Source organism: Microtus oregoni, unplaced genomic scaffold (genome assembly GCF_018167655.1).
Source record: "Microtus oregoni isolate MIOR12 unplaced genomic scaffold, Mior012 000074F_001, whole genome shotgun sequence".
NCBI classification, from domain to species: domain Eukaryota; kingdom Metazoa; phylum Chordata; class Mammalia; order Rodentia; family Cricetidae; genus Microtus; species Microtus oregoni.
The window spans coordinates 1584038-1603674 of NW_024543988.1; the positions used below are offsets into that span (position 1 = coordinate 1584038).

The 19637-nt window shown below is 43.2% G+C and overlaps 1 protein-coding gene across 1 annotated transcript; it reads right to left on the reverse strand.

Annotated features, from left to right (window-relative positions):
• Positions 1-6531: 6531 nt before the first annotated feature.
• LOC121441216 (claudin-34-like) lies at positions 6532-7170 on the reverse strand. Its single transcript, XM_041642370.1, has one exon. The coding sequence runs from the start codon at positions 7168-7170 to the stop codon at positions 6532-6534; it is 639 nt and encodes a 212-aa protein (XP_041498304.1).
• Between the last annotated feature and the right edge of the window lie 12467 nt (positions 7171-19637).

The following is a 19637-nucleotide window of genomic DNA, read 5'->3' on the forward strand; positions in this document are numbered from 1 at the left end:
CTTTGTTAGAAATTAGTATGGCCACACCTGCTTGTTTCTTAGGTCCATTTGCTTGATAAGCCTTTTCCCAGCCCTTTACTCTGAGTAGGTGCCTGTCTTTGTGGTTGAGGTGTGTTTCTTGTAGACAGCAGAATGTTGGATCCTGTTTTCGTATACAATCTCTTAGCCTGTGCCTTTTTATAGGTGAGTTGAGCCCATTGACATTAAGTGATATTAATGACCAGTGGTTGTTAACTCCGGTCACTTTTTTAGTAATAGGGTTTGTGTGTTTCCCTTCTTTGAGTTGCGCTGGTGAAAGGTCTCTAGATGACTGAGTTATTGTGGGCATTGTTGGACTCCTTGGTTAGTGATTTTCCTTCTATAATTTTCTGTAAGGCTGGATTTGTGGCTACGTATTGTTTAAATTTGTTTTTATCCTGGAAAATTTTGTTTTCTCCATTTATAGTGAACGAAAGCTTGGCTGGATATAGTAGTCTGGGCTTGCATCCATGATCTCTTAGTTTTTGCAGTACATCTATCCAGGACCTTCTGGCTTTCATGGTTTCCATAGAGAAGTCAGGTGTAAGTCTGATAGGTTTACCTTTATAAGTAACTTGGCCTTTTTCCTTTGCGGCTCTTAATATTCTTTCTTTATTCTGTATATTTTGTGTTTTGATTATTATATGGCGACGGGATGTTTTTTTTTTTGATCCAGCCTATTTGGTGTTCTGTATGCTTCTTGAACCTTCATAGGTACCTCTTTCTTCAGGTTGGGAAAGTTTTCTTCTATAATTTTATTAAGTATATTTTCTGTACCGTTGATCCGCACTTCTTCTCCTTCTTCTACTCCAATTATTCTTAGGTTTGGTCTTTTTATTGTGTCCAAAATTTCCTGAATGTTTTGTGATGAGAATTTGTTGGTTTTGCTGTTTTCTTTGATCAGTGTGTTTATTTTCTCTATGGTATCTTCAGTGTCTGATATTCTCTCTTCTATCTCTTGTAATCTGTTGTTAGTACTTGTCTCTGTCATTCCTGTTCGTTTACCCAAATTTTCCATCTCCATTCTTCCCTCGGTTTGTGCTTTCTTCATTGCTTCCATTTCATTCTTCATGTCTTGAACCGCTTCCCTAACCTGTTTGATTGCTTTTTCTTGTTTCTCTTGGTTTTCTTGCGTGTCTTTGAGCGATTTATTCATTTCCTCTACCTTTTTGTTTGTAATCTCTAATTGTTTATGGCAGTTTTTCACCTCCTGTTTAAGGTCCTCTATTATTTTCATATAGTTCACTTTTGAGTCGATTTCTTCTATTTCTTCAGGAGTAGGGTGTACAATTCTTCTTATTTCAGGATCCCTGGGTTCTGGTGGTGTCATGTTGCCTTTCAGGTTGTTGGAGGAATTCTTGCATTGGCGCCTTCCCATCTCTTCCTTCAAATGGAGCCAGGAGAGGACTGGTCTCTTGGTCCAGTCTTTGCTGTGATTGACTCTCTGGGTATATCTCTTCAGTGTAGAAGCAGGAACCGTTCCCGCCCCGATGGGATTCCTCAGCAACTAAACAGGGCCGCCGGTAGCCCAATGATCCAGGGCCAACAGGATGAATGGAGCAAGGGGGGGGTGGTATCCAGGAGCACGCAGGAAGCCTGGCGCTGGAGCTGAAGGTGCCCGGCTCCCTTACAGGGGACCCTGAGGCCTGCCCGGCTGGCAGGCACTCACCGCTCTGGGTGGGTCGCCTTAGTTTAGGAGCTTAAAACTGTACTTGAGCACTGGACCTAGCATACAGCAGGGGAGGGTTGGGGAGGGGTGCTGGGGGTGCTGGGTCGAACGAAAGAAAGACAGCCCTGCAGAAGGAGCTGGGGGAGGGTGATTGTGCTCTCTTCCAGGACAATCCGCCCCTGGATAGCACACACTCACCCGTCCTGATGGGATTCCTCAGCAACTAAACAGGGCCGCCGGTAGCCCAATGATCTAGGCAAAGTTATTTTGTCATATTGTATGCATGCATGCTTCTACCTCTGCTAAAGACATTTTGTATATTGTCACAATTTTAGGATATATTTATCATAATGCAATATACATTTCTACCTCTGTTCAAGATACTTATACAATTTTTACATTTTTGAGGTCACTGTTCTCATTTGTTGCACAGTTGCTTAAAGATTGTTTAATATTCTAATAGGAAGTGTTAGTCGTTAAGTTATATAGGTATTAAGAATTACAAGTCAGCAATCATTCATGATTGTCATACTTATAGTTAGACTAATTAGGTTCTTTAGATACATAGATAATGTATTCTGTAGAGATAGGTAATCTTCAACCACTTCAAAGAGCTGCAGAATATGGCATTTAAATAACTTAGGGTTCTGTTGATGTGAGACACTATTGCTCTTGGCAGCACCGATCTGTTCCCAAGAGATTGTTGAATACTGAAGACACTCCACTTGGAGGTTGTTTTATTCTTGGAAAAACTGGCCTTTGGGCAAGGAACTGCCCATGCATCAACCACTGACAAAATACACTATGTCCAGACAGGACAAGCAGAATACAAGATAAAAGACCGTGAAATTTTGCCAAGACAGGGTAAGACAGTTTTGAAAATTTTCCTGCTTCTGAAAATGGTCTGTCAATTACTGTAGGCCTTAGCCAAAGTTGCTTGCTCTAATGTTGCAAATGAGACTTTGGGTGATTTCCCAGGTAGCCAATTATCTCTGTCATTTGTTGCACATTTTGGATGTTGCTTAATTGCACTTCCTGCGTACTCAAGTAATACTATTTCCCTTCTTGGGTCTTCAATGGGCTTGAAGACTAGAGAGTTGTAGTTACTTTCCTCTCCTGACTTGGCTAAATTATTTATAATAAATGATTTAAACGCCTTAGGATAGAATAATTATTGAAACATTTATCATGTTTTTTTGCTTGATATTGTTTATACTGGTTGTAATCTAATTTTTATACCTGATATTTGTTGTTATTGTATATAATTTTGTATTAGGCTTAGAACTCTTTTATTTAAACAAAAGGGGGTTCTGTAGGAAATCCAACATCCAATAGCCTTTAAGTTACCTGACCACTTGGGCGTGACTTCTTATACTTTAAATGCTGATGTAAAGCACACGTTCTTTCTCTCTTCCAGCTGCTAGATTTGGTTCCTGTTCCCTGTTCGTGCAGAGGACTGTGCTCCGTGAGTCTAGCCCTAAATAAATAACCCCTTATTATACTCAATTCTGAGGTAGTGTGGGATTTCTTTTTAGTATCCATCTTCACAAAGAAAACAATGCAATGAATCAATGAAGCAAAGAGCTGGTTCCTTGACAAAATCAACAAGATAAACCCTTATCCAAACTAAACAAAAGGCAGAGAGACAATATCCAAATTAACAAAATCAGAAATATGAAGGGGCACACAACAAGAGAAACCAAGGAAATCCAGAGAATCATTAGGAAAAACTGTTTCCTTTATTAGAACATATCTCCCCTGGATTTTTGTTTGTTTTTTTGAGACAGTGTTTCTCTGTTTAACAGACTTGTCTGTCATGGAACTTGCTCTGTAGTAAGGCTGGCCTCAATCACACAGAGATCCACCTGCCTCTGCCTCTGGAGTGCTGGGATTAAAGGTGTATGCTGCTACCACCTGGTATCCCATGGATTTTTAGGTATTTTTCACTTAACTCAGACTCATTATAGTATCGATATTACTAGGGTATGATAGTTTGTACTCAATGTCAATTTCAGAGGACCTAGACACTATATTTCTAGAGTTATATATAATAAGTTTTGGAACACACTTGTGAGACACAGTCTAGATTTCATTAACCTGTGGGAATGCCTTAAAGGGGTTATTTTAAATAGCTGAGTTGAAGTGAGAAGAGATCCTGTACAGGTGGGCAGCACCATTGCCTGGACTTGGATCATGGACTACCTGAAAAGGAGAAAGCAAGTCCAACATAGCATTTGCCTTCTGCGTTTACAAGATAATCAGCAGTCTTAAGTTCCTGCCAACATTACTCACTTGCCACTAGAGCTAGACCTCGGACTTCCAGGAAAAATGACCTCTTATTTCAAGAATTTAGTATGGAGCTTTCCTTGGAAAGTCCCTCAAGTTAGTCCATTTCATCCAAGTTACACCTAGTTAGGATTGTTTCATTGTTCTGTTGACACTGTCTTCTGAGTAATTTTTTTTTCTTTTGCATCTCCCTAGGAAATGTCTCACAACAAGAAAAGGCTTAAAAATATGTAACTGTAACAAGGAATACATGTTAAGCTAATTAAGTATAGGATAGTCTGAAAATGTTTTGTATATAATAAAATTTGAATACAAAGAGAATAAAAGATGAGATGTCTCAAATTTTAAAACTGTTGGAAAAGAAAAATCAAAAGGAGGAAAGGAGGGAGTAAGGAAATATGGTAAATTTTTACAGGTATTTTGACCAAAGCATTGCGTGGATTCCTTATATCAGTCTTTAACATTGTTTGGAAATATCTAGTGGAGAGTTGCAATTGTATGGCTTGGGAATCAGGCCTGCTTTAATTTTAATGGATTTAGAGGATGATGTAAGGGGTCATTATATTCTTACACTCATTTCTGTATCTTATCACAACTTGGGGGGCAGAGAGCCTCCAGGAAACACAGAGCTCAAAGGGAATCTACAGCATCAGCAAATACTGGAATTTCCTATCTGAGGTTGTTAGGGAAAAGAAGCCACTCACACACTCTTTTCATATACACTTCCTTCAAACCTTTTCTTTATTCTTTTTTCACATTCTCTATTCCTTCTCTCATTTTCGATGCCTTCTTTCTAACTAACTCTTGATATTTCCTTTTTAATTCTCTCATTCTTGATGTTTTCTTTCTAACTCTCTCATTCTTGATGTTTTTCTCCTAGCCCACTTTCACTTGATCTAACACTATCTCTATTCTTTCCCTTACAATTTATATACCCTAGTAAAATCTGTCAGGCAATATAAAAGCTACACTGTGGTTACATTCTGTTTTTCAAGTGAATGATTACAGTAAAGACTAAACAAACAGTAAAAACCATCCTGTTCTCCATATCCCTTATGGGATTAAACATTTTACATATGACATGTGAAAAACAAATTATCCCAAGAACCCACATACATTTATAACCAAGCAACCTGTTATATATTAAACATGTGGGCAAGTAAGGTATTGTCAGCTTTTTACTAGCAAGCTGCATTTTGAAGTTACAAATATAGGGTCAATTAGTTTATTATTAATCTTGAAAGGTAGACATATCCAGAATCTTAAAGTAATAGCAAACCTAAATTTTATATATTAAAAAGAATCAATCAGCTGTACATTTAATCATTAGTGTACATACACACTCATTAATAGTTTTTGTTTGTTTGTTTTATAACAGGAGGTTGAGGTCAGAAATAGGTATAAGAAATTATCAACCAATCCTAGCCAGGAAAGTATGCCAAACAGTAAAAAGTGAGCTGCTTTGATTTTTGACCTTAGCTATGTGCCCTTGTGAACCTTAGATTTTTTTCTAGGGTTTTGCATCTTAAAACTATGATCAAATCATCTGATCTAACCTGACGTTATTTTAAGGCTTTGTTTCAACTAGTGATGTACACCAAAACTTATGACTGTATCTATCAGCATTAAGATTAAAGTAGTTTGAGCCAGCCTGGCTCCTGGGAATCAATTGTTTCTCTTAGTCATTAACTTAAGCTACAATCTATATAGCTTCTAGGTGAAACTCATAGGCCTCAGCTGTGTAACATTTCTTTGTATTTATTTTCATTCATCAAAACTCTATATAAGCTAACATTATTATTACCAATTAGACAGTACAATTTAGGGAGGAATCATCCTCATGACAATCCACAGATAAAACTGCCAGGTAGAGTGTCGGGCGGTGGTGGCACATGTCTTTAATCCCTAAACTTGGGAGGCAATGACAGGTGAATTTCTGTGAGTTCGAGGTCAGCATGGTCTACAGAGTGGGTTTCAGGACAGGCTCTAAAACTACAGAGAGATCTTTGTCAAAAAATAAAAGAGAAAAATATGCCCTGTCGAGTTGGATGTTTCCTTGAGATAAATACACTACACTACAGGCAGTATGAGTCTCCCCACTTCCATTCACTCCATACCAATTACCCGAGAAAGATTGAAGCAGCAAACATGTAAAGGCACAGCAGAACCAAAAGCCATTTCAGGGTCCAGGGACTCTGGGCCTTGTCCAACTGAGATTGATCCATCAGAGGGGTTTCCTCCTGGTTGGCTGTCACCTTGAACTTCAGTTTCCACCTTTTGCTCCTCTGACACAGCCACTGGAAATATGTACTAATTCTCAGATTAATTACCTATAGCAAACAGTAATTAAAATTCAAAACGCATAAGATTAAGTGGGCAAGAATTTGTTTATTGAAAATTCAGAAGCCAACCAATGAAAAATAGCAGGAAATATAACTGGATGCCCACTTGTCTACCCTTGCATGGTGTGAAACCTGGAAATTTTAGGTAGGTATCTGAAGAATACTTGTGATTACTCCCTGCAATTTTGGATTTTAAAGTCTATGCAAGTTCAAAAGTTATATTCCAATGTTAGAACACATTCGGGAGCGCCGGGGAAGAGTGAAAGAAAGGAAAATTGTGCCACCCACTAGAAATAAGAAGGAAGAAAGGGTTGCCATTGCTAAAGCAGTGCCAACTTTCTGGGTATCTGGGATGGAGGGTGTGCGGAAAGATGGGGGGAAGGCAATTCCTTCCTCGCGAATGATGGCTAAATAATTATACGAGATGGTAAAGAAGACAAAGACGCTAGCAGCGATGTTCAGAATCCCTGGAATGACGAATAGATTGTAGGTAGCTTTCTTCTGGAGTCTCGCTGAGTAAATTTTCCAAGGAGCCACAATGACAGTGACTGTGGCAATCATGCCGAGAAAGCTGGAGATCAGTAGCAGGTGTTGAGCCACTCGAATATCCAAAGGGATGAAGCTGTCCTGGTAGGTATATTTGTAACACACTTTGGAAATGTTGGAATTGCCTTCCTGGTGGTAAATGCAGACTTTCCACATCCCCACTAAAGTCATTCTGGGCTTGGAATCCATGGGCTCCCGAAAACACCACACTCGCCACTGCGGGAGGCACATAGAGACACTGCACAGGATCCATGCTAGTGTAGCCAAAGCAAAGCCACCTAACTGCTGGATGGCACGCCTGCTGGCCATCACAGCGGTGACTCTGGACACCTGGCAACTGCAAAGAAACACAGAACATCATGAGGATGGATTCTTCAGGACTGGAAGATTATCCCCTGTGGGGGGCAGTAGCAGGGGAGAAGGGTTTTCTTTTTTGAGCAGATGGACTTTTGACCAGGAAATCTCCTGCAGGGAGTGTTCTGCTCAAACTCAGCCGGACTTGCTCTGTGTCAACATTTACTTGCAGGCTGATAATCCACAAACCATCTAAGATTTTCTTTACCACTGTTTAAACACTCACACTGAACTTTGGCCACACACATTTAGCCATCCAGGTTGTCGTCACAGCCTTAAATTTCATAATGAAAACAGGAAGCCACTTGAAGCAAAGAGTAGATAATTTTTGCAATACCCCTACTATGGAGTTATATGCCAAACTTAAAGATAGACGTGTATCTACATTCAAGCTGTGGTATTTTGTCTTAGCACATTTAACTATTCATTTTTTGTGACAGTCTATGTCTCTGTATCTCAGGCTGGCCAAGAACTATTTCCCCACTCTGGCCTTTGTCTAGAGGCAATCCTGCTGCTGATCCTTTTCAACTGCTGCTATTAGAGGCAGGAGTCACCACATCAGCTAACTAATGTTGGGGTTTCATAGTCTATCAATGTTACAGTCGGTGTGAGAAAATTGCCAACTTTCATACTGACTAGTTTTTCATTGTATGGATGACCCATGCTTTCTCTGATCAATCACTGAGTTTCTATATCTGGATTAGTACCAAGCTTTACTTATAATGAATGGTGCCATGTGCATTGTATGTGTGTATATCATGTATGACATATATATGTATATCATGTATAAATGAGAATTTATATCAATATATATATGTATGTCATATATATGCATATATATGACAGATTTGATTTTGTGTAATACAATGTCTGTTATATATTTTAGAACTTACTAAATTGAAGATAGACCTAGGCATAGAAAAATTTCTGTAGAAAGAAAGTAAATGAAGTTATAATATCTGAAACACAGTCTATAACTAAGAACACAAATATCAACAGTACAAAATGACTGAAACTAACAACACTATTCAATAATAACTTTAAGAACCAGTGGTATCTGCTTCTTAATCAGAATAATCAACTTGGATAAGGAAACACCAGCTATCTTTGTGTGGTCTACAAGGAATTCACCTTTAAGGTTAGGAGCCACCTTAAACTTAAAGGATGAAAAAAGTATCCTAAGCTAATTGGAAGAAGAAACAAGCAGTTTTCTCTACCATATTTTCAGACAAAGTAGACTCCAGAATAAGATGAATGAAAGGAGACAAAGAAGGATAGTTCAGGTACACAGCATCTATCCTCTCCATCCATCAAGATCTCACTCACCTTTCCCCAGGTTCTAAACCAGGGATTGTCCCTGACCCTCCCCTGACACAAAGACTTTGCAAACACCAGATTTATCCCTGAGATACACACTTATGGCCAAGCCGAGTCTAACCACCAATGTCTGCATGTCAAACAACCTCTAGGCTTCTGCCATGAACCACCCAGAAGTCCCATCCAATAACACATCAAACCTTTCCATCCAGTCATATCTACAGCTACACACAAGGTTTGAACCAGTAGTAACATCCTATACAGCAACCCAGTGCACTGTTTCCAGCAGACTTTGTTCCTCCCTATCTATTCCAACGTATAGGTCCAACATGTACACAATGTTCTATTTTAGCCCAATCTGCTCTTTGCATATAAAAAACAGATTGAGTCCATATGCCCAGATCTCATTGCAAAAATCAAATCAATATGAAAGATAAAGCCAGTATCTTCTCTCCAATTCTACCAGACCTGGACAAGCGTTTGCTAATGAGAACTATGTAGATGAGCCCCAGGACAAGGACACATAATTTAAAATGGCAATCATAGACTTCAGCGAAGAATCCCAGGAATATAAAAAAGACAAAAAGAAACAGTCATTAAAGTTAAAGAGACAGAACTGAAGGAGAACAAATGCTTGAGTGATGCCCAAGAACACACAAACATAAGATTGGTGAAGATGACAAAGACCGCCTTGGACCTGAGAACAGAATTCCACCAGGAGACAGAAATATTGATGAGGACAGAAGCTAAAATGAAAAACCAGTAACTAAAGTAGAAAACTCAGGGGAAAGCATTGTAAGTAGAATGACTGTAGCATAAGAAAGAACATCAGGACTTGAAGATAAAGTAGAGGCTCTAGATCAAACAAGCAAGGAATATGAAAATTTTACAAAAACACAAGGAAGGAATATGTAAGAAATGTGGGACATCATAAAAAACCAAACCTTCAAATTATAGGCATAGATGAGGGAGAAGTTTGCCAAGTCGATAGCACAGACCAGGTGCTCTTTAAGATCTTAGAAGAAAACTTCCCCAAACTAAGGTAAGGCACACCCATGCAGATACAGAAGCACACAGAACACCAAATAGACAAGAGTGGAAAAGAAAATCCCACAGCATATTGCAGTTAAAACACTAACTATATACAACAAAGAAAGTGCATTGAAAGCTGCATGGGAGAAAAAGTAAGTCAAAAGAAGAAAAACTCACCAGAATAACAGCTGATTTCCTGATGGCAACTTTGAATGTGAGAAGAGCCTGGAAGAATGCATTTGAAGTCCTAAAAGACTATGATGGCATGCCTCGACTAAGATAAAGCTAATATGTCAGATAAAACTATCTGCCATTATGACAGAAAAACTTTCCAAGATGCAAATATTCTAAACAATCTTATATACAACAAACCAAATCTAAAAAAGCATTAGAAGCTATATTTTGAACTAAAAATAACAAGAAGAGTGGTTGTGAAAAGAAATCAAACCCATCATTTTTTTAACTCTATGACCAAGAAAGCAAACAACATAAATACCAACAACATTATGATCACTATTAACTCATGTCTCAGTATTAACTTTAGGCATCTGTTGCCTTGGTTTTCTAATCAAAAGATACAGACTCTCTGAACAGATGGAGAAGAAACCTCCACCTATCAGTTACTTCCAAGAATCACATCATAGTTTTAAAGATATGAGCCACCAAAAAGTAAAAGGATAGGAACAGGAAACCAATATCTGACAGAATAGGCTTCAAACTAGAACTAATCAGAAGCAATAAAGGAGATACTTTATTCTAATCAAGGGAACAGTTAACCTAGAAAATAAAAGAACCCTAAACATATATTTACCAAACTCTGATGCAAACAATTTCATAAAAATATCACTAATAATTTAAAGATACAGACTATTATCAATTAGTTAATAGTAGTTTATTTCTGTACAACACTTTCTCCAATACACCAGTAATCTAGACAAAAAAAAATAAAGAAGCCACATCAGAATTAATTGGCCCTTTAACGGGTATCTACAGAATATTCCACCCAACCTCTAAAGGATACATTCTATTCAGTAGCACATGAAAGATGTTTTAAAACATGTCACATCCTGGAACTGAAAACACATCTTTGCATAATTGAGTAGATGGAAATGACTTCTTATATTCTATCTGATAACAATGCAAGAAAACTTAAAATTGACAGCCAACAAATCTCTAGCAAATATAGGAACTCACAGAGATTAAGAAACTTATTGAATGATGAGGGGCAAAGAGGAAATCAATGAAAAAATAAATATTTCCATGAACTAAATTAATTGAACCACAATAAAACAAAGTCACTGAGATACATTGAAATCAGTCCAAGGGAAAAAATTTACAACTGGCAGTGCCTACATTAAGAACCCAGTGATTTAATGGTTACTCTTTTACAACTTAAAAGAACAATAAAAAAACAAATTCAAACCAAACTGGCAGTAGTAGTAGTAGTAGTAGTAGTAGTAGTAGAAATAATAATAACAATAATAATAATGATAATCAGTGTAGAAACCAATACAGTAGAAACAATTAAAACAATACAAAGACTTAACGAATCTAAGATCTGGTCCTTTGAGAAAGTAAACAAGATTAGTAGACTTAGGTCCAAAGGAAAAAAGAAAGGACACAAAAACAGAATCCAAAATGAACAGGAAAATATTGAGTTGTGATTTCAGGCTATCCCGAAGAATGCCAAAAGAGACTATTGCCCTCAGATGCCCCCCAGACACCATGAACTTCAGACATTGAGCCCAGAGACGTCTGAGGTACAACTGACCTGAATGCAGCCTCCCTGAAGTCTAGCTTTAATGGTATTAGACAGACCCAAGAAAGTTTCCAAGGGAAGAAAACAACCAATAGCCCTATCCAGCTATGATGCCTATGACCCACAACAATAAACACTATGGTGAGGTAAGCTTCAGGTTGTAGCAGTAGCACACATACCTTGCTAATAACCAATGGCTCTATAATTGGACTTAAGATCTACTTATGTGAGGCAGGCCATGCCTAGGTACAGGAGACCTAGCTAAACCACCCAGGTCTAATGAAGCTATGTATGAGAACTTACAACTACTACTTTATTAAACCAGCATAATCCCTAACTACCTTCTAAAATATTTGTCATTATACCCTCAGATAAGTGTATTTCTCATCTCACTCCTCATCAAGGAAACTCTTTACAACAGTTAGAAACCACTGAAGAATCCCACAACCAATCAAAAGTCATTGTTATGGAGGCCAGTCCTATTGGATACATCTACAGAACACCTCCCACACCTATGTCCTGGGGATCATTATAGAAAATATGGCTGAAAGATTGTAAGAGCCAGAAGAATAGGTAGTCTGCTGTGAGACGATGTCTCCTAGTAATGTCAGAATCTACACATATAAAATCTCAGCAATATGAAAGCTTCATATGTGCAGAACAAATTCTACAATCATAGATATGACCAAATGGATGAAGAAAGCCCACCAGGCTCAACCATACACAGAGAACTACAGACAAGTAAGAAATGCTGAAAACTGTAAAATAGTCTTACCCAGAAAAAAGCACATCAATTGGCTACCCAATAAAAAATGTTCAGCAGTAAAAAGATACATACAAGTAACATTGTACAAACTGAGCAGGTTGTATTTAGTAATGTAGATGTACATACATTTACATGTAACAATGATTAATGAAAAAAGGGGTTGCACTTGAAAGAAAGCAAGGAGGGATTTATGGTTGTGTTTGGAGAAAGGGGAAGAATGAGGAAATGATCTAATTATAGTATCATCTCTAAAATAATATAAATAATTAGTATATAAAGTTAAAGGAGCACTTCATCACCTATAAGGTATCACTGTCCATCAAATCCTGGTATACTCAAATTGATTTTTTTAAATTAAAAAACGCTTACTGTTAAAATGTAGGACAGAGCCTGGGGGTGGTGGTGCACACCTTTAATCTCACCACTCAGGAGGCAGAGGCAGGTGGATCTCTGTGAGTTCAAGGTCATCCTGGTCTACAAGAGCTAGTTCCAGGACAGGCTCAAAAGCTACAAGAAACCCTGTCTTGAAAAACCACATATATATGACAGAATAACATCAACTAAATAATAGTAAATGATTTTAATTCCACAATTTCTCATAAAGACAGGAAATATGGTCAGAAAATAAGCAAAATTAAATGACACCATAAATCAAATTAACCTACCAGATATCTACAGAACATTCCACTCAAACATCAATGGGCTACATATCCTACTTGGCAGCCTGTAGAATGCTTCTCTAAAACCTTTTATTAGAGTACAAGGCAAATCACAAATACGGAAAAATGAAACAGCTATATGAATTCATTCTTAGCATAATTCCATTCAGTCTCTAGTAAGGACTCAACCTCAAGGAAATTTAAAAACATATTACTGAATGATGAATTGTTCAAAAAGAAAGAAAAACATTGTAAAACTACCTGAAAAGGGAAACAAAACACAATAACCCCCCTGGACCACAGCAAAAGCAGACCCAAGAGTAAAGTTTCTAGTTCTAAGACCCTTCATAAAAAAAATCAGAAAGAACACAAACAAATGGTTAATGAAACAACATGAGTTCTGGAAAAACATGAAAAAACTGACCCCAAATAGACTAGATAGCAAGAAGCAATATAAATAAAATCAGTAATTAAAGAAATGCAATCAAATAAAAAATATAATATGCTGAAGCTTCTTTTAATGTTTTATTATTCAATAAAACTCATGAGTCAAAAATTAGGGAATAAACTTGATTGATCTACAGAGCAACGGAGAACCGATCACCTCACCCTTTTCTCCACCTTATCTAATCATAAAGGACCACACATCTTTAAGTTCCTCCTTATTATCTTTGTGTCCTTCCATCTTTCTCTGAGTCAGCCAGAAAACTTTATAGTCTGCTCCACTGGTGGTCTCAGAGTGAATACACAAATAATTCTTCCAAACAATAAAAGTTAAATAAATCTGAGAACTGGTTCTTTGAAACAATAACAAGAATGGTAAACTATTGGCACAATTACCCAAATGAAAGAAATCAGAGTTGAAATGGGAAACAACTGACGTAAAAAAATCAGAATGACATGGCGGACAATGAGGACTGATGAGAAGCCAAGGACAATGGCACGGGGTTTCTATCCTACTTCATGTTCTGGCTTTGTGGGAGCCTAGCCAGTTTGGATGTTCACCTTCCTAGACCTGGACGGAGGGGGGAGGACCTTGGATTTTCCACGGGGCAGGGAACCCTGACTGCTCTTCGGACTGGAGAGGGAGGGGGAGAAAAGTGGGGGGAGGGGGAGAGGGGCGGGAGGAGGGGGGAGGGAAATGGGAGGATGGGAGGAGGCAGGAATTTTTTTTCTTCTTTTCAATAAAAAAAATCAGAATGAAGGAATTTGTTGTTGTTGTTTTGTTTGTTAGTTTTTTGGTTTTTCAAGACAAGGTTTTTCTGTAGTTTTGAGGCCAATCCTTGAACTAGCTTTTGTAGACCAGACTGGCCTCAAACTCATAAAGATCTTCCTGCCTCTATCTGGGATTAAAGTGCTGGGATTAAAAGCGTGCGCCACCAACACCTGACATGAAGGAAAAATATTTAATTATATTCTATTGTATAAAACCAAAAAGAAGGTGGCCTGCCTGCACCAAGCGGGGTAGGCGCTTTGTCTGCGGGCTGCCCAACCAGCACGGAGGCCTGATCTTTCGGCGCCAGGAGACCCAGCATTGGGGTGAGTTTCTGGCCCACGGCGCCAGCCTGGGACGGGGAGCTCGGGGGTTTCTTGGCCCCCTGTCCTGCTTGGGCTCTCTGCTGCCTCTTTCTTCCTGGCCCACCCAGCTTCCGTCCAGACCCCTCCCCACTTCGCCCCCACTGCCCTCTTTTGGCGCGTAGCATCGCCCAGCGCAGCCTATCTGGGCGCTGGGTCCGAGTAGCCGGGGCTCCCGGGGGGCAGCAGTTCCTTTGTTTCTGTGGCCTGCCTGCACCAAGCGGGGTAGGCGCTTTGTCTGCGGGCTGCCCAACCAGCACGGAGGCCTGATCTTTCGGCGCCAGGAGACCCAGCATTGGGGTGAGTTTCTGGCCCACGGCGCCAGCCTGGGACGGGGAGCTCGGGGGTTTCTTGGCCCCCTGTCCTGCTTGGGCTCTCTGCTGCCTCTTTCTTCCTGGCCCACCCAGCTTCCGTCCAGACCCCTCCCCACTTCGCCCCCACTGCCCTCTTTTGGCGCGTAGCATCGCCCAGCGCAGCCTATCTGGGCGCTGGGTCCGAGTACCCGGGGCTCCCGGGCGGGCAGCAGTTCCTTTGTTTCTGTGGCCTGCCTGCACCAAGCGGGGTAGGCGCTTTGTCTGCGGGCTGCCCAACCAGCACGGAGGCCTGATCTTTCGGCGCCAGGAGACCCAGCATTGGGGTGAGTTTCTGGCCCACGGCGCCAGCCTGGGACGGGGAGCTCGGGGGTTTCTTGGCCCCCTGTCCTGCTTGGGCTCTCTGCTGCCTCTTTCTTCCTGGCCCACCCAGCTTCCGTCCAGACCCCTCCCCACTTCGCCCCCACTGCCCTCTTTTGGCGCGTAGCATCGCCCAGCGCAGCCTATCTGGGCGCTGGGTCCGAGTAGCCGGGGCTCCCGGGGGGCAGCAGTTCCTTTGTTTCTGTGGCCTGCCTGCACCAAGCGGGGTAGGCGCTTTGTCTGCGGGCTGCCCAACCAGCACGGAGGCCTGATCTTTCGGCGCCAGGAGACCCAGCATTGGGGTGAGTTTCTGGCCCACGGCGCCAGCCTGGGACGGGGAGCTCGGGGGTTTCTTGGCCCCCTGTCCTGCTTGGGCTCTCTGCTGCCTCTTTCTTCCTGGCCCACCCAGCTTCCGTCCAGACCCCTCCCCACTTCGCCCCCACTGCCCTCTTTTGGCGCGTAGCATCGCCCAGCGCAGCCTATCTGGGCGCTGGGTCCGAGTAGCCGGGGCTCCCGGGGGGCAGCAGTTCCTTTGTTTCTGTGGCCTGCCTGCACCAAGCGGGGTAGGCGCTTTGTCTGCGGGCTGCCCAACCAGCACGGAGGCCTGATCTTTCGGCGCCAGGAGACCCAGCATTGGGGTGAGTTTCTGGCCCACGGCGCCAGCCTGGGACGGGGAGCTCGGGGGTTTCTTGGCCCCCTGTCCTGCTTGGGCTCTCTGCTGCCTCTTTCTTCCTGGCCCACCCAGCTTCCGTCCAGACCCCTCCCCACTTCGCCCCCACTGCCCTCTTTTGGCGCGTAGCATCGCCCAGCGCAGCCTATCTGGGCGCTGGGTCCGAGTAGCCGGGGCTCCCGGGGGGCAGCAGTTCCTTTGTTTCTGTGGCCTGCCTGCACCAAGCGGGGTAGGCGCTTTGTCTGCGGGCTGCCCAACCAGCACGGAGGCCTGATCTTTCGGCGCCAGGAGACCCAGCATTGGGGTGAGTTTCTGGCCCACGGCGCCAGCCTGGGACGGGGAGCTCGGGGGTTTCTTGGCCCCCTGTCCTGCTTGGGCTCTCTGCTGCCTCTTTCTTCCTGGCCCACCCAGCTTCCGTCCAGACCCCTCCCCACTTCGCCCCCACTGCCCTCTTTTGGCGCGTAGCATCGCCCAGCGCAGCCTATCTGGGCGCTGGGTCCGAGTACCCGGGGCTCCCGGGCGGGCAGCAGTTCCTTTGTTTCTGTGGCCTGCCTGCACCAAGCGGGGTAGGCGCTTTGTCTGCGGGCTGCCCAACCAGCACGGAGGCCTGATCTTTCGGCGCCAGGAGACCCAGCATTAGGGTGAGTTTCTGGCCCACGGCGCCAGCCTGGGACGGGGAGCTCGGGGGTTTCTTGGCCCCCTGTCCTGCTTGGGCTCTCTGCTGCCTCTTTCTTCCTGGCCCACCCAGCTTCCGTCCAGACCCCTCCCCACTTCGCCCCCACTGCCCTCTTTTGGCGCGTAGCATCGCCCAGCGCAGCCTATCTGGGCGCTGGGTCCGAGTACCCGGGGCTCCCGGGCGGGCAGCAGTTCCTTTGTTTCTGTGGCCTGCCTGCACCAAGCGGGGTAGGCGCTTTGTCTGCGGGCTGCCCAACCAGCACGGAGGCCTGATCTTTCGGCGCCAGGAGACCCAGCATTGGGGTGAGTTTCTGGCCCACGGCGCCAGCCTGGGACGGGGAGCTCGGGGGTTTCTTGGCCCCCTGTCCTGCTTGGGCTCTCTGCTGCCTCTTTCTTCCTGGCCCACCCAGCTTCCGTCCAGACCCCTCCCCACTTCGCCCCCACTGCCCTCTTTTGGCGCGTAGCATTGCCCAGCGCAGCCTATCTGGGCGCTGGGTCCGAGTAGCCGGGGCTCCCGGGGGGCAGCAGTTCCTTTGTTTCTGTGGCCTGCCTGCACCAAGCGGGGTAGGCGCTTTGTCTGCGGGCTGCCCAACCAGCACGGAGGCCTGATCTTTCGGCGCCAGGAGACCCAGCATTGGGGTGAGTTTCTGGCCCACGGCGCCAGCCTGGGACGGGGAGCTCGGGGGTTTCTTGGCCCCCTGTCCTGCTTGGGCTCTCTGCTGCCTCTTTCTTCCTGGCCCACCCAGCTTCCGTCCAGACCCCTCCCCACTTCGCCCCCACTGCCCTCTTTTGGCGCGTAGCATCGCCCAGCGCAGCCTATCTGGGCGCTGGGTCCGAGTACCCGGGGCTCCCGGGCGGGCAGCAGTTCCTTTGTTTCTGTGGCCTGCCTGCACCAAGCGGGGTAGGCGCTTTGTCTGCGGGCTGCCCAACCAGCACGGAGGCCTGATCTTTCGGCGCCAGGAGACCCAGCATTGGGGTGAGTTTCTGGCCCACGGCGCCAGCCTGGGACGGGGAGCTCGGGGGTTTCTTGGCCCCCTGTCCTGCTTGGGCTCTCTGCAGGGCCTCTACTCCCCGGGTGCTGCCTCTTTCTTCCTGGCCCACCCAGCTTCCGTCCAGACCCCTCCCCACTTCGCCCCCACTGCCCTCTTTTGGCGCGTGGCATCGCCCAGCCCAGCCTATCTGGGCGCTGAGTCCGAGTAGCCGGGGCTCCCGGGGGGCAGCAGTTCCTTTGTTTCTGTGGCCTGCCTGCACCAAGCGGGGTAGGCGCTTTGTCTGCGAGCTGCCCAACCAGCACGGAGGCCTGATCTTTCGGCGCCAGGAGACCCAGCATTGGGGAGTCCCAGCATTGGGAGAGCCAACATTGGGGAGAGACAGCGTTTGGTAGGCAAGGAGACCTAATCCGGTAAAAGAAGATCCATAGGGAGCATTTGGAAGAAGAGATGGGCCGACGTCAAGGCAAGAATTCGCCCAACAAGCTGAAAAGCAACATGAAGCTACCAGAAACAAGCGACCTCACAACGGGAGGACAAGAACCCCTTAATCAAGAGGAAGGAGAAAAGATTGACTTCATGAAAGTGATTGACACCCTTAAACAGCATGTAAAAAACGCCCTTATAGAAATGGATGAGAAATATAACAGAAAGTTTGAAGAATTGAATAAATCAGTGAATGATACCCTAGAAAACCAAGGAAAAACAATCAAACAGATAATGGAAACAGTTCAAGACCTGAAAACTGAAATGGAGGCAAAGAAGAAAACACAAACAGAGGGCCGTCTGGACATGGAAAATCTAGGTAAACGAATAGAGACTACAGAAACAAGCATAACCAGCAGAATACAAGAGTTAGAAGAAAGACTCTCGGATTCTGAAGATACCATAGAGAAAATAAACACACTGATCAAAGAAAACAGCAAGTCCAACAAACTCTCATCACAAAACATTCAGGAAATATGGGACACAATAAAAAGACCAAACCTAAGAATAATAGGAGTAGAAGAAGGAGAAGAAGGGCAGCTCAATGGTCCAGAAAATCTATTTAATAAAATTATAGAAGAAAACTTTCCCAACCTAAGGAAAGATTTTCCTATGAAGGTGCAAGAAGCATACAGAACACCGAATAGGCTGGATCAAAAAAAAACATCCCCTCGCCATATAATTATCAAAACACAAAGCATACAAAATAAGGAAAGAATATTAAAAGCTGCAAAGGAAAAAGGCCAAATTACTTATAAAGGTAAACCTATCAGACTTACACCTGACTTCTCCATGGAAACCATGAAAGCCAGAAGGTCCTGGTTAGATGTACTGCAGAAACTGAGAGACCATGGGTGCAAGCCCAGATTACTATACCCAGCCAAGCTTTCATTCACCATAAATGGAGAAAATAAAATTTTCCAGGATAAAAACAAATTTAAACAATACGCAGCCACAAATCCAGCCTTACAGAAAGTAATTGAAGGAAAATCACTAACCAAGGAGTCCAACAATGACCACAATACCTCAGACATCTAGAGACCCTTCACCAACACAAAACAAAGAAGGGAAACTCACAAACTCTACGACTAAAAAAAAAAATGACCGGCGTTAATAACCACTGGTCATTAATATCACTTAATGTCAATGGACTCAACTCACCTATAAAAAGGCACAGGCTAAGAGATTGGATACGAAAACAGGATCCAACATTCTGCTGTTTACAAGAAACACACCTCAACCACAAAGACAGGCACCTACTCAGAGTAAAGGGCTGGGAAAAGGCCTATCAAGCAAATGGTCCTAAGAAACAGGCAGGTGTGGCCATACTAATCTCTAACAAAGTTGACTTTAAACTTAAATCAATCAGAAGAGATGGAGAGGGGCATTTTATACTCATAACAGGAACAGTTCATCAGGATGAAGTCTCAATCCTGAACATCTATGCCCCTAATATAAAAGCACCCACGTACATAAAAGAAACATTGCTAAAATTCAAGGCAGCCATCAAACCGCACACACTAATAGTAGGAGACTTCAACACTCCTCTCTCACCAATGGACAAGTCAATCAGACAGGAACCTAACAGAGAAATAAGAGAATTAGTGGAGGTAATGAATCAAATGGACTTAACAGACATCTATAGAACATTCCATCCAAATAGGAAAGAATATACCTTCTTCTCTGCAGCTCATGGAACCTTCTCGAAAATCGACCACATAGTCGGTAACAAAGCAAACATCCACAGTTACAAAAAAATATTAGTAACCACCTGTGTCTTATCAGATCACCATGGATTAAAGTTAGAATTCAACATTAATGCT

Excerpts from the sequence above, each read along its gene's own strand:
- LOC121441216 (XM_041642370.1), bottom strand. The coding sequence starts at position 7,170 with ATGGCCAGCAGGCGTGCCATCCAGCAGTTAGGTGGCTTTGCTTTGGCT.